The 25,629-nt window shown below is 42.8% G+C and overlaps 1 protein-coding gene across 1 annotated transcript in view; it reads left to right on the plus strand.

Annotated features, from left to right (window-relative positions):
- Positions 1-863: 863 nt before the first annotated feature.
- The window catches only part of LOC145345151 (glutamate receptor ionotropic, kainate 2), a 442,001-nt gene continuing 417,235 nt past the window's right edge, over positions 864-25,629 (plus strand). The window contains exon 1 of the mRNA XM_080192821.1: positions 864-1,297. Coding sequence (XP_080048947.1) covers positions 1,183-1,297 — 115 coding nt within the window. The 5' untranslated portion in view covers positions 864-1,182. The remainder of the gene's footprint in view (positions 1,298-25,629) is intronic.

Here is a 25,629-nt window from a genome sequence, read left to right on the forward strand (position 1 = left end):
CAAAATGTTGGGAATGTGGGACAATGCAGAATGCTTGCTGTCCTTTTTTATATAAAAAAACACAAAAACTACTCTCTTTGCCAGAACTGGCTGATGATATTTCTTCCCTCTTTCTGCCCCCCTTACCCAACTAGTCAGCCCCACCTCCCCAACACCCCGCCAGCAGCCCCGGGGCTGACTGATATCCGCAGCAGTGCTAACACCGTCTCATTGCTGTGTGACTCTTGATCCTCTCTCCCTCCCTGGCCTCACACCGAGACATTGTAAAGAAGGTGCCCCCCCGCCACCCACCGTGCTGCCCGCCGCCGGAGTGTTGGGGGGGGGAGTGGATGTGAGGGTGACATAGACCTCATCCGCTAGCCCATGATAACAAAATTTTTATTAAAAAAAAATAAAAGCGACTAAGCCACCAGGGGACCCAAAGGGGAGGCCGGGCTATTTGCGTGATAGATGCCAAGCGAGGAGGAGATGTGGTCAGGAGCGGCAGTGAGAGCCAGCCCATTGCTTCTCTCTCTCCCTCTTTCTCTCTCTCTCTCTTTCAGTGCTGTATCTCCACGTCAGAAGACTGAATGTGCAGCAGTGCGGTGGGATGGATGCTTGCCTTTTTCTCGATGTCTTTTTTTTTGGCAATTGACTGATCTGACGTCTGAATGTGCACAGTATTGATTCTCACCACTGGATTTTTTTTTGTTGTGTGTGTACCGATCTTTCCTCCCACTTCCACCACCCCCCCCTCCACTTCATCCACCCCTCCCTCCCTCCCTCCTCCTTCCTTTCCGACACTCCATCCTCCTCTCCCTCCCTCCAGCGCCGCTGAGTTGGACTTGTGTGGATGGATTTCTTCAAGAAGCTCCGAGTCTGAAAACATGGGCGTCCCGCCATCCCTTGCAGTGGAGGAGTTCTCCTTTGCGCAGTGAATGAATGAACGAAGAACATGCGGGGATTGCTAATGGTTTGGGGAAACATATGCTCTCGCCGATCCCTCGCTGCTGCTGCTGCCTTCTCCGTGACCATGTCGTGATCCTTTCCGCCGGCCCACCCATCCGCTCTCGCTCGTCCCTCAGTCCAAGCCAGCCGTGGAACCTGCTACAGGAGTGGTGGGGGGAAGAGAGAGAGAAATAAAATAAGGTGGGGGAGAGAATCTGCACCCCGGGAATTGCTCCTAAATACAAAACAAAAATCATGAAGATTATCTCTCCGCTTCTAAACAATTTGGTCTCTGAGTGTTCGACTAGACTTTTCCTGTGCCTCTTGTGGATGGGATATTCTCAAGGAATGACACACGTTTTAAGAATCGGTAAGATGTTGCATTTAAATTATTTCCCCCAATCTCATTCACAAACCGCGCGCTGTTAAAACTTGTGTGAGCGCTGTCTCCGGCCAGGACGCGGTTTGACTGTACGAGTCCCACTGTTCCCCATCCCCCCCCCCAGCCACCCACCTCCATTGCATTGACAGGGACTACATTGGTCTAGTATGTCCTGTAGCAGTTTTAAAAATAACCTGTTCGCCCCAGCTTCTATTGCCAGCTCTGAGTGAGCTCGGACCAGCGGTGTAGACGGTGTTGTCATCTTTAGCACTGTTACGGCATCCCATGTGTCCTTTTGCACAGAGGCAGTTTACGAAGGCTACAAACTTCTCGCAACACTACCTGACCCCCGCATAAAGTTTATGTTCCAGCCACATTGGCCAATTTATTGGCCATTTATACCTTTGTATAAGATGCGGAGAGAGTCTGGGATGAAGGAAACAGCCCTAATGTCCCATCGCCCGCAGATTTATTATCTCCGCTCATGAGACCCCAGTTCGCCCTAAGGAAATACTAGATCCCCAAAAACGAGAGGATAAGTGCAGAATTATAAATGGATAGGCTTTGAGGGACGGATGGACTAAAACCCATGGTGTAATCTCGAGCAACATGTCCAGCACAGCCTTTTGTACATGACAGTTATGCGTTTTATAACTGGACACAAACTCCAAACTGAACAGCTTGATCATAAAGTCTTCTTTTTCTCTCGCTTGTATACTTACAGTTTGTAATTAATGACAAGAACGGGGAGGGGGGAGGAGAAGTTCTGTATGGAGTGTCGAAGACACAATTAAATATTTGCGATGTATGTGTGAAATTAACTGATATCAATTAGCGCTCTCAGTTTACAAATAATTTCGAAATCCGACTCTTCACTAAGGCAGATCTGAGCAATTAACTCGAGAGAGAGAAAAAAACGAACATCTGCCACTAAATCGCAGCATGCACACATGTAAATATTCCTACTACAGACTTGAGGTTTGCAAGGTGGGCTGGGGTGGAGAGACCTCTGGATTTGGAGGTCGGTGTAGCTCCGGGAGCAACAAGTCCTAGGGGTTAAAAGATCAAATGTTTATTGAGTTGTACGCTGATAACAATCGCCCAAACTAACAGGGTTATTTATTGATTGGATGCGCTGGGTTGGCAGTGGTTCATCTCCACTTCCGTGTAGTCGCAGGTTGGTGATCTGAATAGTTAGTATTAAGAGTATCGAGAGCGCTGCCGCCCTCTTAGCAAATGATATGAACACTCAGGATCACTCATATAGTTTAACTTTATTTATTAGCGTATGTTTATATGTATGTTTATATTAACATTGCAATGAAATTACCGTGAAAATGTACTCTACATCTCATATACTCTACATCTCATATACTCTACATCTCATATACTTTTTTATCTTATACACTCTTTATTTCATATACTCAACAGCACATATTCTGTACATTCATTCTATACATCTCATATATTCTACATCTCTACATCTCATGCACTCTGCATATTATATACTTTACAAATCATATCCTCTACATCTCATATACTCTGCACATCTCATGCTCCAAGTCTCATGTACTCTAAATGAGAAAAGGCACGTTGAATCCAGGTTATTGAAACTAAGAATGTATACATAATATATATAGTGTGTGTGTTATAACCGGAGGTTGAACTGCCACTGTTGATGAAATATGATTACACTTGCACCTCACTCTGAAAACTGAAGCAATCCACTATGTTCATAATACTGCACTGTCCACTCCGCTCCTCAACGGCCGAACCTTTTGGTTTCTAGTCGCTAACAGCTCGATTTCTGTTCAGAGCCAGAGTCTGGAGTTTCAACACTGCCAACCTGACTGCAAATCGCTGCATAGAGATTTAACTATGACCTTACTGAAATCCGCTTGGGGTTGAAGGGATGGTGTCTCAGAGACTGGCATCGTGATTACATTGTTGTGCATCACTAAACCCGCGGGGCGCTTGTAATCCCATCTTTGTGCGTGGCATCCGTCACCCAGACACACAACAGTGGGATCAAAGCATAAACACTACACGGAATGGCACTCTCCCCGCATCGACATCCTGCTCTTTTCGGGCAAGATATCCCACAGTAGCACCGTGAGTCTCTGCCCTTCAATGCCATGGACGTTTTACTCATCGCTGCCAGGATTGGAAGTTGCCAGTATCCTAGTTTCCTGGCGGGTTACACGCCAATCTATCCGCAGCACCGCCACACAGAGTGACTGTCACAATTGGTGAGGCGGCAGAACCATAGACAGGGCTTTCCTTTGGAATAACCTTGCCAGGTCACATCCCTGCCTCATTGTGTCAGGGTTCTCTCTCCGCCTCTGGTGTTTTGAAAGCTAACAGCCGGCGATCCCCGGGCTGAGCCGACGTGAGCTTGATTCGCTCTGACTGTGCGAACAGGTACTGGGCGAGTGTGAGAGAGAGAGGCAGACGGCGCATTTCAACTGTTTAAAAGTCAAACTGCATCTCCACTTTAGCTGAGCGCTATGGCAACGCGTAAGGATTTGGATCCCTCCAACTATCACATTTGACATGGGCCACCATCTTCCCTAAGTGTCCCCTATCAATCCCAAAGTTGTCACCATTAACACTTCCTATTTAATTTTCTCCTGTCAACATGGGGAAGGGGGGTTGTGGACCTCTTCTGTCATGGAGGGACAGAGAGCCGGCTCTGCTAACCATGATAACACGTTCCACTTTAAGGCTGCCCTGTTGCTGCATTATGAAACGTTTCTGCTACCTGGCAATCGATTAAACCAGTTAAGTATAAACATGCCATCTGTGACTGCAACCTTCACACTATCAGTCGCTCCGGTAATCGGCGTACAAGCTTCTTAATTGTGCCACGGATCCAGATAGCATGATTACCAGTGCTGAGGAAAATGTGGAACCAGCCGCGCCGCCCCCAAGTGCAAGATAACATACAGGCTGCCAGTGTCAAGAGCACACAGTATCTACCGCTGCTTTCATTTCGCCCTGCGTCAGTTTTAACACTAACCAGGCTCAGCACACACACACACACACACACATACACTGCTTCGGAATAAGTGCAGAGCTCTTTCCCTGTGATCTTGGAGCGAATGCAATCCCACTAGAAAATGACTGTAGTATTACGTCGTAATACTAAATGCCTTTATTTTGTTTAGCTTAATTAATACACTTCCGATCTTACTGTCCATTGTTTTGACAAACAAGAAAAAAACCACTGCAAACCAGTTGTGGAGGAGGCTGCTTTACGGGCCTGTGTTTTGGTTCAGACAGAAGTTGCATGGAAACGTGCGTTTCACTGCGGGTGTTGTTGCTTTTCAGCACCTAGGACAGCGGCACCGCGTTCACCGTTCCAACCTGTTAGTCTGAGGCAGAAGTGCGGTCACCCACACCGTCTCACAGCCAGTGATATATTCGCTGTCTGAATCTTAACCAGCGGCACCGTCTCGGGTCGCCGTGCCGTACAACCGGTGGAGTCAGAAAACAGCCTGAGACCCAAACATTGCCACAGCCAGAACCAATAACCGCTGCAGGAAGGGAACCACAGAGTGCAACCACCATTATCCAAAACGATTCCAATCTTATTTATAACGAGACAGAATCCGGGTTATACTACAGCTAGACCCATAGTTACAATATGGAACTTCACTGAATCCTGAGTAGTTTTTTACACATAGAGTGGTGGGAGCCTGGAACGGTTATTGCCGGGGGAGGTAGTGGAAGCAGATACGATAGGGACTTTTAAGGGGCATCTGGACAAATAGATGAATAGGATGGGAATAGAGGGATATAGTCCCTGGAAGGGAAGGGGTTTTTTGTTCAGTCCGGCAGCATGCTCGGTGCAGGCTTGGAGGACCAAAGGCCCTGTTCCTGTGCTGTAATTTTCTTTATTCTTTAGTATACATGTGGCGGTGTAGCGGTAATATTAATAAACTTTCCCTGTTAGTGCTCTTGAGATGCAAGTTCAATTCCCTGTCACAGCAGCTGGTGGAATTTAAACTCAGTTACTGAATGGGGAATATTAAGGTCCTCCTCCCAATAGTGGTATTTTTTGTTGGTGTTAGAAACCCATCTGGTTCACTAATGGAACCAAAAGAGAGAAAATAACTAATGTTTCAAGTCCTTTCTCTCCTTACAGATGCTGCTAGACCTGCTGAGATTTTCCAGCATTGTCTCTTTTGGTTTCAGATTCCGGCATCTGCAGTAATTTGCTCTTATCCAGTGGTCCACTAATGCCCTTTCAGGGAAGGCCATCTGCCACCAGACCTGCTCAGGTCTCCAGAGTCATAGCAATATGGCTGATTCTCGACAGTCATTTGAAATGGTCTAGCAAGCTACTCAGTTCAGGGGTAATTAGGGATGGGTGACAAGAACAGTCACACCAGTGACGTTCATGAAAGAATAAAGCAATAAAAAGAGGAATAAGTCACTGAATGATATAACACAGAAGGAGGTCATCGGCTCACTGTGCCTGCCCTGTCTCTTGGATACAGCTAGCCTTCCTGCCTTGTTATTTACGCAAACCCCTGCAATTTTTTTTTCAGTTTTAACATTTATCCAGTTCTCTTGTGCATTTATTATTGAATCAGCTACCACAAGCCCCTCAGGCAGTGAATTCTAGATCAAAACAACTTGCTGCATTAAAAAAACTCAACATGTGGCCCAGGATATAAGGGCACAGAATCATGATTCAACAATTTACACAATTTACTTGGGAGAAGCTGGAAGCTGCTGCCTACATTCTTTCCTTTGGTAGGTGGTGCAGGTTGCAGGGACTAAGGCTTTGGACTTGGCCTTTGGAGGTAAAACAGTCAGGAAAGCATGAGTGAAAAAACTATGCACTGAAATGAATGAATGGGCTGACAAGCGAGCACCGCAATCAACGATGCCAAGACACTGGACTGCTATAGTGCAAGAGATGGTGCTAATGCTGGCCATGACTGGACAGGCGCAGCACCCTAACCAACTACAAAATTATAACTCCTATCTATCATGCGGAAACTACTGCCCCTACACACCTCAAAACTACACACCCTATACCTCTCAAAACTACACCCTTATGCACTGTGAAACTACATGCCCTACACACTGTGCAGTTACAACCCTAACATACTGTGAAACTACACCCCCTACACACTATGAAACCTCTACACACTGTGAAACTACAGTCTGCCTACACACTGTGAAATGGCATGCCCTGACACACTGTGGAACTATTCCCCCTAGTCACTGTGAAACTACACCCCTATACACTGTGAAATGACACTCCTACACAGTGAAATTACATGCCTTACACACTGTGAAACTACACCCCCTACACGCTTTGAAACTACATCCTCTCTACACAGGGCAAAAACTACATTCCCTACACACTGTGAAGCTACACCCCCTACACACTATGAAACTACAATGCCTAGTCACTGTGAAACTGCACCCCTAAACACTGTGAAACTACAATCCCTACACTGTGAAACTGTACCCCCTCTACTCATCGTGAAACTACACTCTCTACACACTGTGAAATGACACCCATACACAGTGAAATTACATGCCTGACAGACTGTGAAACTACACCCCTACACACTTGTGAAATTACACTCCTAAACAGTGAAACTACATCCCCTTGATGCACTATGAAACTACATTCCCTCGTCACACTGTAAAATTACACCTGTACACATTGTGAAACTAAACCCCTACACACTTTGAAATTAAATCCTTCTACATATTGTGAAACTATACTCCCTGTGCATTGTGGAACTACACACCCACACACTGTGAAATTACATCCCCCAAACACTGTGAAACTTCATTCCCCCACACATGGCAAAACTACATCCCGCTACATATTGTGAAACTACACTCCCTGCACACTATGAAACTACAACCCTACACATTGTGAAACTAGAATGCAAGACTAAAGAAACAGATGTGATGGAACCAGATGGGGAGAGGTAGAGAGTAACAAAGAGTGGGAAAGTTCAATCTGGAATTTCAAAAGAAACCATGACTGACTGCTCTGTCTCACAGTGAAACACAATTGCTGGCTAACCAAAAACTTTTACTTGTTGTGAAAACTGAAAATGTAATGGTAATTTATTGTTGAAAAGCGAAGCGATGGGGGTTGGGTATGTAGCCTTTTTTTATTTCACTGGCTCACATCCCACCAGTTAAGATGTTTATCAAATGGCTCCTCAGGCTGACAGAATGGAAACTTGGCTGAGTAGGGAACGGAGTCCAATCCTGCCACTGTTACCAGCTTTTGGTATAGACAACTCTTGCAAGATGTATTAATTTAGAAGTGTTTGGGCAGAAAAGGTGAAAGGGCCACTTTTGACTCCTTGAGATTAAATTCAGCAAACTGAGATCCCAGTAAGATCACATTCGGCCTGCCTGTTCTTTGCTGATCTTCCCATCTCTTTCTCTTTCTCTCTCATGTGTAATTAAACTGGTTGATTGAAGTCACAATATTCCTGGGGCAATAAATAAATAGCAATGCATATTTAATGTGATTTAGGATGTGGGGTAGACACTGAATTAAATACAGTTCTTGCGGTGCAAGAATTTTAATGACTGCATACTGGCTGACTGTATAAATTGCCCTGTACCAGATTAATTGAAAAAGCAATGGGTGTTATATATTCTCTGTATTGTATGACTGAAGAGGATAATAAAACGACAATTGAAAGATATAGCACCATTGATTAGTTGCGGGTTATGATGATTGGCCATGCTAAATTGACCCTAATGTCAGGGGATTAGTGAGGTAAATAAGTGGGGTTATGGGGATAGGGCCTGGGTGGGCTTATGGTTGATGCAAACTTGATGGGCTGAATGGCCTAATGCTGCACTGCAGGGATTCTTTGATAGCCCAGGATGAATGGCAGACTTGTACGGAGCCCCCAGATTTATTTTGATCTCTAAACATATATGAATCAAGGACATCAAAAGGAACAAGTGATCACATACACATCAGCAATTCACTTCCCAAACATCTGATAGTTTGCAGAATCTACACAAAAAAACTCCTTTATTATGAACATTATCACCTTCTGGCCATCTAATGGTTTATCAAATAATCCAACTAACCATCTAATGTGTTGCTAATGGTCAGGAACAGCAGCCATGTGAGCTCTTGACCATGATGATTTGACATCTGGGAGGTAAAAATTATGTTTGAGTAGTGTTTCAAAAATGGGTGATACTATAATGACTGCCTGTTATATGTAGTGCCTCACTTTCACCTCCATTAGCTGCAATGAAACTGAATATCAGGCATTGTACATAGTGGACCATCAATGTAATATTTGTTTTACAAGGGGAGAATGTGGCCTAGCGGTATTGTCACTGGGCAAGTTATCCAGAGACTCAGCGTAATGTTTTGTGAACCTGGGTTTGAATCCTATCATGGCAGATGGTGAAATTTGAATTCAATAAAAATCTGGGAATAAGTGTCTAATGAAGGCCAGGAAACCATTGATGTAAAAACCCATCTGGTTCACTAATGTTCTTTAGGGAAGTAAATCTTCTGCCTTTACCCAGTCTGGCCTATATCTGACTCCAGACCTACAGCAATATCATTGACTCTTAACTGCCCCCTCAAGGACAGTTAGGAATGGGCAATAAACGCTGGCCCAGCTAGTGACACTGATATTGCATAAAAGGATAAAAAGAAATTGCAGCAGTGCCTGAGTAGAATTTTTACTCCACTGATGTTTGTGCAAAGCAACACCGGTTGACAGCTCACATGCTGTGACATAAGAATTCATAATCACTTCTTCAAAAAAATCTATCGCAAGGATTGTTTGGACAGTAAATGCATGTCTAATAGTTCTAAACTTGCTCTGGATTTTGAAATTTAAAATAGATGTCAGCATGAAATCAACAAAATCCATGTGGAATTTATGGCCTCATCAATTTGTGCAACATGTACAAGAAACCCTGCATTTTTGTCTGTTAATGAATGGAATCTAAATACCCAACAGGTTATTATTAATGAGAAACAGTGTGCACAATCATGAACATAAATGGAAGACCTACAGAAATCTACACTTGCACATGCAAGTATGCAATGCAGAGGGACGCAATTTTCAATGAACGCTGCATTAGAGAGTAACTTGGTATGTGCATGACGAAACTCCTAAATTTTTGCAGAAAGGTCTGGGTATACAGGTCCACAGTTCCCTAAAAGTGGCAACACAGGTAGCCAAGGTGATGAAGAAAGCATATGACATGCTTGGCTTCATCAGCCAAGGCATTGAGTAGAAAAGTTGAGAAATCATGTTGCAACTATATAAATCCTTGGTTAGGCCGCGTATGGCGTAGTGAATGCAGTTCTGGTCGCCATACTATCAGAAGGATGTGGAAGCTTTGGAGAGAGTACAAAGAAGGTTTGCAAGGGTCTTATCTCGATGGCACTGGCTCTGAAAAGAGGTTGAATAAACTAGGATTGTTTTCACTGGAAAGATGGAGGCTGAGGGGAGGCCTGATAAGGCCTACAAAATTATGAGAGCCACAGATGGGATGGATAGTCAAAGGCATTTTCCCAAGTGGAAGTGTCAAGGGGATACAGGTTCAAGGTGAGAGAGAGTTATGTTAAAGAGAGATGAGCAAGGGTAGTTTTTCACACAGAGTGATGGGTGCCTGGAATATGCTGCCAGAGACGGGGGGGGGGGTGGAAATAGGCAAATTAGCAACTTTTAAGAGCCAACAGGGTGGGTACATGAATAGAGAGGGAAAAGAGAGATACAGGCTGAGTAAGGGCAGAAGGTCTTTTTTTAGTTTAGTTAGTGTATCATGATCAGTATGGGCTTGGAGAGCTGAAGACCCTGTTCTTGTGCTGTACTATTCTTTGTTCTTTGTTCTACCACACCGATTCTTACTAAATGGATACACACACTGGTGAAAATGTGAATCTGGTTACATAATGCTTTTAAGGGGGAACAGTTTTAATGAAAATAAATGACAGTATTTAGTGGGAAAATGTTGGGAAGAAGAGTCATCAGGTTACAAAATTATGGATCCCGGAATGATGGATAAAACTATGTTGTGTTTGGCAACACTGTTTTATATGAAGACATAACATGCTTAAAAATGTCATCAAATTTATTTTAATTGAGGTCAACGAGAAATTTCTATTTGCTTTTGAAACCTCATATGAACGGAATAACTTGCATTAAGGATTTAGTGGCAGTTCACCGAGTGTTTGTGTTACATTGTAAAAATGGAGTCACACAAATTCTGAAACTACCTTGCAATTATATCATGTGCATGAGTTATCAACAATGATTTACCTTCTCTCATGTAGTAAATATAATAAGCACCTTCACTGAATCCAGCTACTGCAGCTTAATGTTTTTATTAATCACCACGTCTGAGATGCTCTTTTCCTCTCTTTTTCCTTCATAGTAGGTTGTGTAGGATCGAGTATTTTATTCACCATTGATAAATTAATTGATTGAACAGTGATACCATCTTAAAATAAACAAGTCTTTTCAGGACAAAGTTTGGTTACAGCGGATTTAAAAGAAATGTAAAGGCTGCAGAAGGTGTGGGCATATTGCCACATCGTCATCTTTTGGATCTGGCTTTGAATGCAGCACAGAATGACGAAATGGAAAGTTTTGGCTTTCCGCAGACTGTGTGAGTTCTGCACGAAACAAGTTTCAACAGTTTCAACCCAGAATGAATTGGTAATGAAACTGGCAAACTCCATCAAAGACAGCATAAAGATGGCAGGCGTGGGATGTGAAGAAAATGACACTCATGCAGTGGAAGTTGTTCTTCTGGGGGTGAATCTACAGCATGTTGCTGGAGAAACACATTGGGCTCCATTTGACATGGAAGCTCTTCTTGTTGTAATGGGTGTGCATGGTGAGAAAATGTCCCATACATCATTTCTGTCACCTTGATTAGTAAAGGAATGAACAACGTAATAATTCGTAGTCATCAAAACAAGTTTTAGTAACGCATTAAGGTGAAAGCCAACACTATAAAATGGTGTGGAATGAGATTGGGGAATTCAGGGAATGAAAATTTAGTCAGACTCTGGGCTTAGTTGGTTAAAGCACCTGTGTAGTAAACAGGTAATCCTAGGTTCAAATCCCAGCAGAGCCCTAATCCCTTTGTGTGGCATAGTGGCACAGTAGTTTGCATTGCTGCCTCACAGTGCCAGGGACCCAGGTTTGATTCCCTGCTTGTGTCACTGTCTGTGTGGAGTTTGTACGTTCTCCCCAGGTCTGTGTGAGTTTCCTCCGGTGCTCCCACAGTCCAAAGATGTGTAGGTTAGGTGTATCGATCAAGCTAAATTGACCGTTAGTGTCAGGGGGATTAGATAGAGTAAATGCATGGGGTTGTGGGGATAGTGTCTGGGTGGGAATGTGATCGGTGCAGACTCAATGGGCCAAATGACCTCCTTCTTCACTGTAGGATTCTATGATTCTAGATGCTGAAAAGCGTGGTCAAAAAGCTGAGAGGTAGATGCATTTGGGAGAGCAGTGCAAGTTGACTGGGGGCATTGATACTACAGGAAGAGTGTAAGGGAGAGAGAAACAAAAGAGATCGAAGAGGTGGAGGAGGGAATTCCATGCAAGGAATTGTAAATTAGGGCAGGTTGGGGGCATGGTGGTGGGTGCAGAGAGAGGGCAAGATGGGACATGAGTGGAAGCTGATGATGAAATATTTTGAGATAAATTGTGGGCAACAAAGTTTGGATGAGTTGTGGTTGATGTAAAACATAGTAACTTAGTGATGAGAGCAACAGAAATGATGATCCTTGAGGTATTAGAGGTGGGAAAAATAGCATGAGGAAGTAGATGGACGTGAGCAATGTTGTGGTTTGATCGTTATTTGGAAAGAAAACAAATTTGAACCTATAGCAAATACGTGATTCACGGTTTAGGAGAGCTGCTGATGCGACATAAAGCAGTCTGTAGCTTTTATGATATTATTCAGAACAGTTGTAAGTTATTTTGCAAAAAGGTGATTATTTTTTCGTGAACCTTTATCCCCTATGATGCGCAATGCAGTCAACTAATCAATTATTGATTTTTAATTGTTGCCACCTTTTAGAAAATGAAAAATGCAAAGGAATTGAATTAAAAACTGGCATTTCTTATGCAACTTCTCATAACATGCAGTGGTATCTCAGTGTGCTTCACATTCATTACCTGTTACGTGAACATAAATAATAGCTGTTTTGAACAGAGAAATAACCTTTGAAGAGCAGTCAAAATTAATGACAAGTTCATCTGTCTTTGTGCTCCTGGCTGAGGGAGAGCACAGTTCTTGAAATCTTTCATGTCTGCTTGAACCACTGGAACCAACTGATGGTACATTGGTTTAATATCTATTCTGAAGGCTGGCACCTGTGACAATGCCAATTTCCTTGGTTTGGCACTGCAGTGTGAACCTAGGTCCTGAACCAGAATTTTGGAGCTGGCTTGTTCAACAATGTTTAACTCAAGAGTTGAGGATTTCATCAAATAACAATCATTAAAAGCTTCACTTTTCTATGCTAACATTGTGAAAGATTACTATTTATCTGCCATTATTTGCTTATGGTCTTGAAGTTCAAAGATGTGCAGGCTAGGTTTGATTGGCCATTCTAAGTTGCCCCTTGGTGTCCCAGGTTAAGGAGATTAGCAGGGTAAATACTTGAGATTCCAGGGTTAGAGTCTGAGTAGGATGCTCTGTTGGAGAGTTGGTGCAGACTCAATGGGCTGAATGGCCTGTTTTTGCACTGTAGATATTCTATGATTCTAACAGGATCTTGTCCACTGAAAGCCATATTTCCAATATCACCCAGACTTGATTGGTGTTCTTAGTTATCTATTCTTCTCTTGGGAGATATAGCTTTGCATCAATATTCACAGGCCTGAGGCACAGTAACCCCTCTTCCTACACACATTAATTTTATTCCCCAATCAGTTCAGCAAACGTTATTCATGTTTCAGTTGTTTATATCATGCATTGTTCTCTGGCCAGAAGAGCCATCCCTCATCATGGCAGTATTATTGGTTATGAGGATGAGTGCTTAAGGTTGATTCATCCACATCCCTGCTTTGTACCACTCCCAACAATTTTATGGAAATTCGACACCACTGTTTTGGGAAAAATTCTGCAAAGATATTTGAAATTTGGCAATCTCCTGAGATAAAATATGATGATTGTGAAATTGATTTTCCTTGATGATTGATTTTCAATAACCAACTATGATGAATTATTTTAACTTACAAGCTTTGTGCCACTTTCTATTTAGGTGAAATTGAATAAGACTGTTCTCAAATGGTTGGTCTTTGAAAGACACACATGGTGGTATCTGTTTTTTTTAAATGTTCTCCCTGGCAAATCCAAACCATGATTGTAAAGGACACACAAAACAATTTTGTTTTTCTATTCATTCGTGGGACATGGGCATCACTGGCTGGCCAGAATTTATTGCCCATCCCTAGTTGCCCTTGAGAAGGTGGTAGTGAACTGCCTGCTTGAATCACTGCAGTCCATGTTCTGTGGATTGACCTGCAATGTCATTAGGGAGAGAATTCCAGGATTTTGACTCAGCGACTGGGAAGGAACGGCAATATATTTCCAAGTGAGTGGGTTGGACGGGAACTTGCAGGTGGTGATCTTCCCATTTATCTGCTGCCCTTGTCCTTCTAGATTAAAGTGGCTGTGGGTTTGGAAGGTGCTCTCTGAGGATCTTTGGTGAATTGCTGCAGTGCATCTTGTAGATAGTACACACTGCTGCTACTGAGCGTCGGTGGTGGAGGGAGTGGATGTTTGTAGATGCAATGCCAATCAAGTGGGATGCTTTGTCCTGGATGGTGTCAAGTTATATTGTAACTTAGTCAAAAATCCGTCATTTGAAGACCTTTATTTCTTAATTGCAGTTGATATATTGCATTTGCTGTTTGGATAATATCCATAGGATACAATTATTTTAGAGAGAACTTCTGCAGAATAATTGCCGTCTGAGAGCTATTATGCACAGAAACAATGATAGTTAATCAGCAGGAGAAAAGTGCAATGTTTAATTTAGCACATCGACAGTGCTAAAGATTCTGAAGCAGTAATGGCCTACATTTGCCCAGGATGGAAGAAATCATAATCTACAAGAAATGCACACGGTACATGATGGAAAGCCAAAGGGAATTAATAAATGATTCAGATAGATTATTGCAGCAGCATTCTGGATATTTGTGGCTATTCCTGTTATTTGACAAGAGCACCCTGTCAGCGACAGGACATTGCAGTGAATATGTTTCTGCACAACATCGTGGGCCGAAGGGCTTACATCTGTGCTGTACTATTTTCTGTTCTATGCTCTAATTTATTGTCACGATACGACTGCTGCAAATCCACCTGCCACACTTCCGTCACAAAGTAAAATCTGTCACTTTCAGGTCACCACTCCAATCAGGCTCCTTCGTAAAAGAAATCTGAGTTCCCTTTATAAATAGGTCAGCAGCACTCACATTAATGTATTATCCCATAGATCACAGGGCTTGACGTGTCCATGTGGTTTTTTTGCCAGGTGCAACATGCAGGGTGATTTCAACATATCTGAATAGACTTAATTATATGGTTGTTTGTGTTTCTATTTGGATGTAATATGCTTATGCTGGAGTAAATTTTAGTTATTACAGCTCGTCAGAGTCATAGAGATATACAGCATGGAAAGAGGCCCTTTGGCTGAACTCATCCATGCCGACCAGGCTTCTTAAACTGAACTGACCCTATTTGCCTGAGTATGGCCCATATCCTTCTAAAAGTTTACTATCATGTACCTTTCCAAATGTCTTTTAAATGTGGTGTAATCACAGAATCCTACAGTGCAGAAGGAGGCCATTTGGCCCATCGACTGCACCAACCACAATCCCACTCAGGCCTTATCCCCACAACATCATGTATTTATCCAGCTAGTCCCCCTGATACTAAGGGGTGATTTATTTCAATTGCATTTATTTCAATGCAAGAGGCCTGACAGGCAAGTCAGATGAACTCAAGGCATGGATGGGTACATGGGACTGGGATGTTATAGCAATTACTCAGAGGGTAGTAAGGGTGTGGAATGCCCTGCCTGCAGCAGTTGTGGACTCGCCAACTTTAAGGGTGTTCAAATGGTCAGTGGATAAGCATATGGATAACATTGGAATAGTTTAGGTTAGCGGGTCATTAGATTTGTTCCACTGGTTGGCGCAACATCGAGGGCCGAAGGGCCTGTACTGTAGTACTATACTCTAGCTGAACTAGAGGGCACAGCCTCAAAATAAGGGGGGGGGGCAGTTTAGATCAGAGTTGAGGAGGAACTTCTTCACTCAAAGGGTGGTGAATCTCTGGAATTCTCTGCCCATTGAAGTGGTGGAGGCTACCTTGCTGAATATGTTTAAGTCATGGGTAGATAGGTTTCTGATAGACAAGGGAATTGAGGGATATGGGGAGAAAGCGGGAAAGTGGAACTGATCCACTTCAGGTCAGCCATGATCTTGTTGAATGGTGGGGCAGGCTTGAAGGGCTGGATGGCCTACTCCTGCTCCTATTTCTTATGTTCTTATGTTCTGTGCTGTAATGTTCTATGTTCTATCTTCTATTACAGAAACATATAATTTTTCAGGGGATATATCTATGGATTCAGCCTCTGAGTCCAAATGGGTGGAACTGAGAAATAAGAAGGGGGAAATCACTTTGATAGGGTTGTACTATAGGCCCCCAAATAGTCAGCGGGAAATTGAGGAGATTACGGAAAGCTCCAAGAAAAATAGGGTGGTAATAGGCGGAGATTTTAACTTTCCCAACATTGGCTGGGACAGCCATGGTATCAGAAGTTGGATGGAGAGAAATTAGTTGCGTGTATGCAGGAGGAATTTTTCAGTCAGTATGTGGATGGCCCGACTATAGAGGGGGCAAAACTTGAACTCCTCTTGCAAAATAAGGAAGGACAGGTTACAGAAGTTTTAGTGAGGGGTCACTTTGGAGCCAGTGACCATAATTCTATTAGTTTTAAGATAGCTTTGGAGAATGATCGGTCTGTCCCAAAAGTTAAAATTTTAAATTGGGGCAAGGCCAATTTTGATGGTATCAGGCAGGAACTTTCAAAAGTTAATTGGGGCAGTCTGTGGGAAGGCAAAGGGACATCTGGTAAGTGGCAGGCTTTCAAAAGTGTGTTAACCAGGGTTCAGGATAAACACATTCCTCTTAGAGTGAAGGGCAAGGCTGGCAGAAGTCGGGAATCCTGGATGACTCGGGACATTGAGGCCCTGGTCAAGAAGAAGAAAGAAGCACATGATATGCATAGGTAGCTGGGATCAAGTGAATCCCTTGAAGAGTACAGTGGGCGTAGGAGTAGAGTTAAGAGAAAAATCAGGAGGGCAAAAAGGGGACACAAAGTTGTTTTGGCAGATAAGGCAAAGGAGAATCCAAAGAGCTTCTACAAATACAAAAGAGTAACAAGAGAGAGAGTAGGGCTTCTTAAGGATCAACAAATTCATCAATGTGCGGGATCCACAAGAGATGGGTGAAATCCTAAATGAATATTTCTCATCAATATTTACTGCTGAGAAAAGCATGGATGTTAGGGAGCTTGGCAAAATAAATAGTGATGTCTTGAGGACTGTACATTTACAGAGAAAGAGGTGCTGGAAGTCTTAAAGCGCATCAAGGTAGATAACTCCCTGCGACTTGATGAAGTGGATCCCAGGATACTGTGAAAGTTTAGGGAGGAAATTGCGGGTGAGGTGCTTGAAGATTGGAGAGTGGCAAATGTTGTGCCTTTGTTTAAAAAGAGCTGCAGGGAAAAGCCTGGGAACTATATGCCAGTGAGCCTCACATCTGTGGTGGGTAGGTTGTTGGAAGGTATTTTGAAAGTCAGGATCTACAGGCATTTGGATACAAAAAGACTGATTAAAGACAGTCAGTGAGGTTTTTTGAATGGAAAATCATGTCTCACAAATTTGATTGAGCTTTTTGAAGGGACAACCAAGAAGGTAAATGAGGGCAGTGCAGTTGATATAGTCTACATGGACTTTAGCAAGGCCTTTGAAAAGGTACCACATGGTAGGTTGTTGCATAAGGTTAAATCTCACGGGATCCAGGATGAGGAATCTAAATGGATACAAAATTGGCTTCTTGACAGAAAGCCAGAAGGTGGCTGTAAACATTTGCTCTTCAAACTGGAGGCCTATGACCAGCAGTGTGCCTCAGGGATCAGTGCTGGGTCCTCTGTTATTTGTCATTTATATTAATGATTTGGATGAGGATATAGGAGGCATGGTTAGTAAGTTTGCAGATGACATCAAGATTTATGGCATGGGGGACAGTGAAGAAGGTTATCTCCAATTGCAAAGGGATCTTGATCAATTGGGCCAGTGGGCTGATGAATTGCAGATGGAGTTTAATTTAGACAAATGCAAGGTGATGCATTTTGGTAGACTGAACCAGGGCAGGACTTACTCCATTAATGGTAGGCCACTGGGGAGAGTTACAGGGCAAAGAGATCAAGGGGTACAGGATCATAGCTCCTTGAAAGTGGAGTCACAGGTGGACAGAGTGGTGAAGGCACTCGGCATGCTTGGTTTCATCAGTCAGAACATTGAATACAGGAGTTGGGACATCTTGTTGAAGCTGTACAAGAATTGGTAAGGGCACACTTGGAATACTGTGTGCAATTCTATTACAGAAGGGCTAAAAGAGGACATGAGAAGACTTTGGCTGATAGGATTAAGGAGAATCCTAAGGCGTTCTATAGGTATGTCAAGAACAGAAGGTTGGTCAGGGCAAGATTAGGGCCAGTTACAGACAGCAGGGGGAAGTTGTGTGTGGAACCGGAGGAGATTGGAGAAGTATTGAACCAATATTTCTCTTCGGTGTTCACGCAGGGGGACATGAATATAGCTGAGGAGGACATTGGGTTGCAGGGGTGTAAAATAGACAGTATTACGGTTGATAAAGGGGATGTGCTGGAAATTCTTGAGGGGCTGAAAATAGATAAGTCCCCTGGTCCGGAAGGGATCTACCCTAGGATTCTCTGGGAGGCTAGAGAGGTGATTGCAGAGCCTCTGGCTCAGATCTTCAGGTCGTCATTGGTCTCTGGTGTAGTCCCGGAGGATTGGAGGATAGCGAATGTTGTCCCATTGTTTAAGAAGGGGAACAGAGACTTTGCCGGGAATTATAGACCGGTGAGTCTTACTTCTGTTGTGGGCAAGGTTTTAGAAAAAATTATTAGGGATAGGATTTATAGTTATTTGGAGTGTAATAAATTGATTCGAAATAGTCAGCATGGTTTTGTAGCGGGTAGGTCGTGCCTTACTAACCTTATTGAGTTTTTTGAGAAGGTGACCAAAGAGGTGGATGGGGGCAAGGCAGTTGACGTGGTATACATGGATTTTAGTAAGGCGTTCGATAAGGTTCACCATGGTAGGCTTCTGCAGAAAATGCAGATGTATGGGATTGTGGGTAATCTAGGAAGTTGGATCAGGAATTGGCTATCAGATAGGAGACAGAGGGTGGTGGTGGATGGTAAATATTCATCATGGAGTACAGTTACGAGTGGTGTGCCTCAGGGATCTGTTTTGGGGCCACTGTTGTTTGTAATTTTTATTAATGATCTGGATGAGGGTATAGTTGGGTGGATTAGTAAATTTGCTGATGACACCAAAATTGGAGGTGTGGTAGATTGTGAGGAAGGGTGTCATAGTCTGCAGGGAGACTTAGATAGGTTGCAGAGCTGGGCCGAGAGATGGCGGATGGAATTTAATGCGGAGAAGTGTGAGGTAATTCACTTTGGTAGGAGCAACAGATGTGTCGAGTATAGGGCTAACGGGAGGACTTTGAATAGTGTGGATGAACAGAGGGATCTAGGTGTGTGTGTACATAGATCCCTGAAAGTTGGGAATCAAGTAGATAAGGTTGTTAAGAAGGCGTACGGTGTCTTGGCGTTTATTGGTAGGGGGATTGAATTTAGGAGTCGCAGTGTAATGTTGCAACTGTACACTACTCTAGTGCGGCCGCACTTGGAGTACTGTGTGCAGTTCTGGTCCCCGCATTACAAGAAGGATGTGGAGGCGTTGGAGAGGGTGCAGAGGAGGTTTACTAGGATGTTGCCTGGTATGGTGGGGAGGTCCTATGAGGAGAGACTGAGGGATTTAGGGTTGTTTTCGTTGGAAAGAAGGCGGCTAAGAGGGGATCTTATTGAAACATATAAGATGATTAGAGGTTTAGATAGGGTGGATAGTGATAGCCTTTTTCCTCGGATGGAGAAGGCTAGCACGAGGGGGCATGGCTTTAAATTAAGGGGGGGTAGCTACAGGACGGATGTCAGGGGTAGGTTCTTTACCCAGCGGGTGGTGAGGGATTGGAATGCCCTGCCTGCTGCGGTTGTAAATGCGTCTAGTTTGGGGGCGTTTAAGAGATCTCTGGATAGGTTTATGGACGAAAAGGGATTGGTATAGGCTAGTGGGTCATTGTTTTTGTAACTGGTCGGCGCAACATCGTGGGCCGAAGGGCCTGTTCTGCGCTGTAATGTTCTATGTTCTATGTTCTATGTTCTAATTCTGGACACCCTATTATAGAAAGGATATTATTAAACTAGAAAGAGTGCAGAAAAGATTTACTAGGATGCTACTGAGACTTGATGGTTGAGTTATAAGAAGAGGCTGGATAGACGGGGACGTTTTCTCTGGAGCGTCGGAGACTGAGAGGTGATCCTATAGAGGTCTATAAAATAATGAGGGGCACAGATCAGCAGGATAGTCCATATTTTTTCCCAAGGTAGGGGAGACTTAAACTAGAGGGCATAGGTTTAAAGTGAGAGGGAGAGATACAAAAGTGTTCAGAGGGGCAATTCTTTCACACAGAGAGAGGGTGGTGACTGTCTGGAACAAGTTGCCCGATGTAGTAGTAGAGGCGAGTACAATTTTGTCTTTTAAAAAGCTTTTAGATAGTTACATAGGTAAGATGGATATAGAGGGATATGGGCCAAATGCAGGCAATTGGGATTAGATTAGGGGTTTAAAAAAAGGGCGGCAAGGACAAGTTGGGCCGAAGGGCTTATTTCCATGCAGTAAACCTCTATCACTCTATGACGCAACACCCGCTGTGTGAAAAAAATATCAGGTGCTGCAAGTAAAATTGTTATGGCAGTAAGTTGTACATTAGAGTTGGTTGTTAAAACTGAAATACAGGAGTGCCTGTATCAGCCTTGAACCTGCTCTGCACTTCATATAATATTAAGGATCTTTAAGATCAATTCCACATGCCTTTCATGGTAGAATACAGTGAATTACAATTGCTGATTTGCTGCATATGATCACACTATAATTTGTAGCAGATGAATTCAATTTGCATGAGAGGAACATTAACTCATTCCCCAATAGCTATGTAAATGGATTAAGTGATTTACACTGAAATAAAGATTATATTAAAAAAGTCTTATAAATCTATATTAAAAAAATCATTTTATGTTGGATCATTCTATTTTGTGCCAAGAAAGTTATAATCTCATGAAATGGCCTTCATTTATGGTTAAGTTACTGTTAAATGATTCCTTTATATGCTAATACAGAATTCATGTCACTTTGTAACACACATTTATATAGGTGTATTGAAGATTATGTGCGTTGCCAATATAAACATGCAAGTAAATTGGAAAATAAATTATAATAAAGTTAGAATTATTGATTACCTTGCACTTCAAACAGATATATGACCCTTTTTTCAGATTAGGTTAGTTGGTTAAAAATGATAAAAGACAGAAACCATTTATTGATCTGAACCTTGTTCAACACAACGTCTGATGGATATGCTAGCCCCTAAGTCTATTTGTAAATGAAAAGCTGATACAAGATAAATACTACATTAGTTGGAAACTCAGTATTATAGTGCATCACAAACCTAGATTAAATTTGTAATTTTAATTTACTGCCTTCTAAAGAATATATATCTTTTTAAAGTAATATGCGAAAATCTTTGTGAACTTGGCTGTATAGCTCTAAGCACCTGCTCCACATCTATCTTTTACATTTGATTGAAGGTTGCCCTGTGTAGCTTTGATGCCCATGCTGTCTTTACAAGGCATTGAAAGTATTGATTTGAAAATATACCAGCCAGTAGCACGCGTGTGATCACGGCGCTGCAATTTTAACATCTTACGTTAAAAGCAAATCGTGTTCAGGGAGCAATGAATCACAGACATGGAAATATGAACTAGCTGCAGATTGGATTCATTTTTTTCATGACAATGGCATACTCAATAGTAGATTCTTAGGATTGGAAGACTGTTAAGAATGCACAAATAGGATAACTAAAATACTCAGTAGGTTGGTCAATATTTGAAATTCTTTTAAAAATTGGTTAATACATTTACTTTTCATTTTCTTTTATTACAGTAAATTTCCTTTTAATTTTCCTGCCTTGCTCCATCTATCCTCAAGGTGGCAATTCACAGTAGAGTATTTTTTATGGGCATTATTAATCTAATGAATGTCTCAGCACCCATCATCTTGCATGAGCCTGGAGTGTTCAGCCAATTAACAACCTCTTCTCATCACTGTTGGCATCTTGACAGCTGCAGGTCAACCTTCTGCAGTGTCAAAAATGTCTGATGTGCCATGTTGGCCTTCATGTAGACTCAGAGGGCCTAATTTGGCACTCTGAGGCCCATAGAAGGGCACACTGGTGGCACTGACTGCCCCAATACAACAGCTCCACCTGCCCCACCAACATTTTCCCCACCCCTCCAACCCTCTTGCTTGGGCCAGACTGACTGGCTCTGGCCCCAGACTCCATTCACTGATTGGCAAGGTAGCTTGTTCCCTGTGCCAGATGCTGTAGCCACTGCTCCTGGTGGTGTTGCTGAGATTGTTGTGCTGCCTCTGTCCCCTGATGGGGTGGCAGTTCCCAGGGACAGATACTGATCCTTTAAGACAACGGGAATTTCAATGGTAGCTAATGAGTTGGACAGTTGAATAATGCAGCCAGGGAATCTCACATTGGCCCAGGGGGCGTTGCCTCTGGATTTTGGGAGTGTTGACGGGGCCTTCCCCACTCTCACCAAATTCTGGCCAATTAGTGCACTTCACATGGAGATAATTGGAGGGCAATTGAAAGCAGGGGCTGTATGTTTGAGGCTAGTTGCGCACTGCTGATTCAGCATATACCAGGCCCATCTCCAAGTTAGGAGTATACACTGGGAGATCAGGGCACCTGCGCAATAGCTCCCCAAGAGCTCAGCAGCTGACTTCCTTGGCGAGTTTAGATTCTATCTCCCTACTGTTGAGGATGGCATCCTGGCATTTTTTTTGCACTGAGTGCCATAAGATTATGGCTCACAGCTCATCAACAAAACTGAGGCATTCCCTCCTGACTATAGGGCTATGCTTCAATGCTGCCCTCTTCACTGCCACTAGTCAAAGAGATTTCTTTTCTTTAATTTCGTGAGGCAGATTAACAAATTGCTGTGATTTGATGGCACTTTGTTAATAGAGTTTTGGAAAAAATGTGTGCTCTTGATTTGTTTTTTGCACTTCTAATGAGAAGGATTAACACTTTATTCGATGGTGCATTGTTTAGGGTAGGAATCTTCTTAATTTTTCCCCATTTCCCAGTTGCATGGGTTAATGAAACAGGGTCCAAACCAAACTCATGCCTAAGGTAGCGTGTTGAGATGGTGTCTACACATCACAGTATTTATGCAGAGTAGCTGTCGCACTTAAAGCGTTTGGGGCAATGTTGAGGGAATTATCACAGTTGTCGCAAGCTGATTTTGTCGGGATTCACAAGAATGTCGACATTGTAGGCACTGTGAAATATTATTTCAAACTAGATTGTCTCATTAAAAGGAACCATTTGCTCAGAATATCAACTTGCTTTTATCAGCAACTTTAACATAGTAACACATCCCGGGGTGTTGCACAGAAATGTGTCAGACTAAATCTGACACCAAACTACATGAGCCGATAAGGGGAGATAATGGCCTAGTGATATTATTGTGAGACTATTAATGCAGAAACTTAGCTAATATTCTGGGGACTCAGGTTCGAATACTGCCACAGCAGAAGATGGAGCTTAAATTCAATAAAAAATAGCTGGAATTAAGAATGTACTGATGACCATGAAGCCATTGTCAATTGTCAGGAAAAGCCGTTTGGTTCACCAATGCCCTTTAGGGAAGGTAATCTGCCATTCTGACTTACATTACACTCCAGAATCTCAAATACCCTCTGAAATGGCCTAGCAAACCACTCAGTTCAAGGGCAACTAAGGATGGGCAATAGGTGCTGGCCTGCCAACAACACCATGACCCACAAATGAATAAAGAAAAAAAATATTAATACAAAGGCAAAATATTGTGGATACTGGAAATCGGAAATAAAAACTGGAGATGCTGAGCAGTCAGACAGCATCTGTGTAGGCAGCGACAAGGTTAATGTTTTAAGCAACTAGTTTTTAAAAAAACTGTAAAAAGTTAGAAATGTGGCAGGATTTATGTTTTGACTGAGCCAATTTTGATGAAAGGTTATTTGCCTGAAGCATTAAACCCCTCCAATTCGATTTTCAAGTTTCCTGACGACACCGTGGTAGTGGGAGAGATCTCAAACAATGATGAGACAGGGTACAGGAATGAGATAGAGAATCTAGTGAACTGGTGCTCTAACAATAATCTCTCCCTCAATGTCAACAAAATGAAGGAGATTGTCATCGACTTCAGGAAGCGTAATGGAGAACATGCCCCTGTCTACATCAACGGGAACGAAGTAGAAAGAGTCGAGATCTTCAAATTTTTAGGTGTCCAGATCACAAACAACCTGTCCGAGCCCCCCATGCTGACACTATAGTTAAGAAAGCCCACCAATGCCTCTACTTCTTCAGAAGACTGAGAAATTGGGCATGTCAGCTATGACTCTCACCAACTTTTACAGGTGCACCATAGAAAGCATTCTTTCTGGTTGTATTACAGCTTGATATGGCTCTTGCTCTGCCCAAGACCACAAGGAACTGCAAAAGATCATGAATGTAGCCCAATTCATCACGCAAACCATTGACTCTGTCTACACATCCTGCTGCTTCAGCAAAACAGCCAGCACCCCAGACATTCTCTCTTCCACCTTCTTCCTTCGGGAAAAGATACAAAAGTCTGAGGTCATGTACCAATTGACTCAACAACAGTTTCTTCCCTGCTGCTGTCAGACTTTTGAATGGACTTACCTTGCATTAAGTTAATCTTTCTTTACACCCTAAGTACGACTGTAACACTATATTCTGTACTCTTTTGTTTCCTTCTTTATGAATGGTATGTTTTGTCTGTATAGTGTGCAAGAAATAATACTTTTCACTTTATGTTAATACATGTAACAATAACATATCAAATCAATATCAAATCAAACCAGTTTCCCTCTCCACAGATGCTGCCTGACCTGCTGAGTATTTCCAGCATTTTCTGTTTTTATTTTAAAGTAGAAAAGTTTATTTGTTAGTCACAGGTAGGCTTACATCAACACTGCAATGAAGTTACTGTGAAAATTCCCGAGTCATTGTGCTCCGGCGCCTGTTCGGTTATACTGAGGGAGAATTTAGCATGGCCAATTCATCCAACCTGCACATTTTTGACTTTGGGAGGAAACCGGAGCACCTGGAGGAAACCCTTGCAGACATGGGGAGAACGTGCAAACTCCACATTCCCAGTGACTCAAGCTGGGAATGGAACCCCGATCCCTGGCGCTGTGAGGCAGCAGTACTAACCACTGTGCCACCATGTCGAAGCAGAAATTATGATAGTTGACAAAGAGCTTGACAGGCAGGTGGGTTTTGAGGAGCATCTACATGGAGGAGAAGGAGGTAGAGCGGGTTAGGGAAGGAATTCCAGAGGTAAGTAAGGGCAGTGGCACTGGAGGGCACATAACATGGTGCTGCAGTTAAAATCAGGGATTGTTCCATCAGGCATTTCATTACAAGAATTGAATTGTCTTCATGTTGACAGAGTATGAGCAACTCAGAGAAATCCAAACCATTAGCTGTATTTAAAGTCAACTGCAGAATCAAAGAAAAACAGAAAATACTGAACACTCAGTAGATTGGACAACATCAGTGGACAGTGAAACAGTTTATTTTATTCTTCCATGGGATGTGGGTGTTGCTGGCTAGACCAGTATTTATTGCACTTGAGAAGATGTTGGTGAGCTACCTTCTTCAATCTGTTGTTTAGCTATACCCATGTTAATGTCAAATTTCTAGCATCTACAATATTTTTGCTTTTGCTTTTCTGTAATCCTGTCTTGTTGCACAGTGTACTACAAGGAGAGCTGTAATATTTACGCCTC

The sequence above is a fragment of the Carcharhinus amblyrhynchos genome, chromosome 7 (genome assembly GCF_965287045.1).
Source record: "Carcharhinus amblyrhynchos chromosome 7, sCarAmb.v2.hapA, whole genome shotgun sequence".
Classification (NCBI taxonomy): domain Eukaryota; kingdom Metazoa; phylum Chordata; class Chondrichthyes; order Carcharhiniformes; family Carcharhinidae; genus Carcharhinus; species Carcharhinus amblyrhynchos.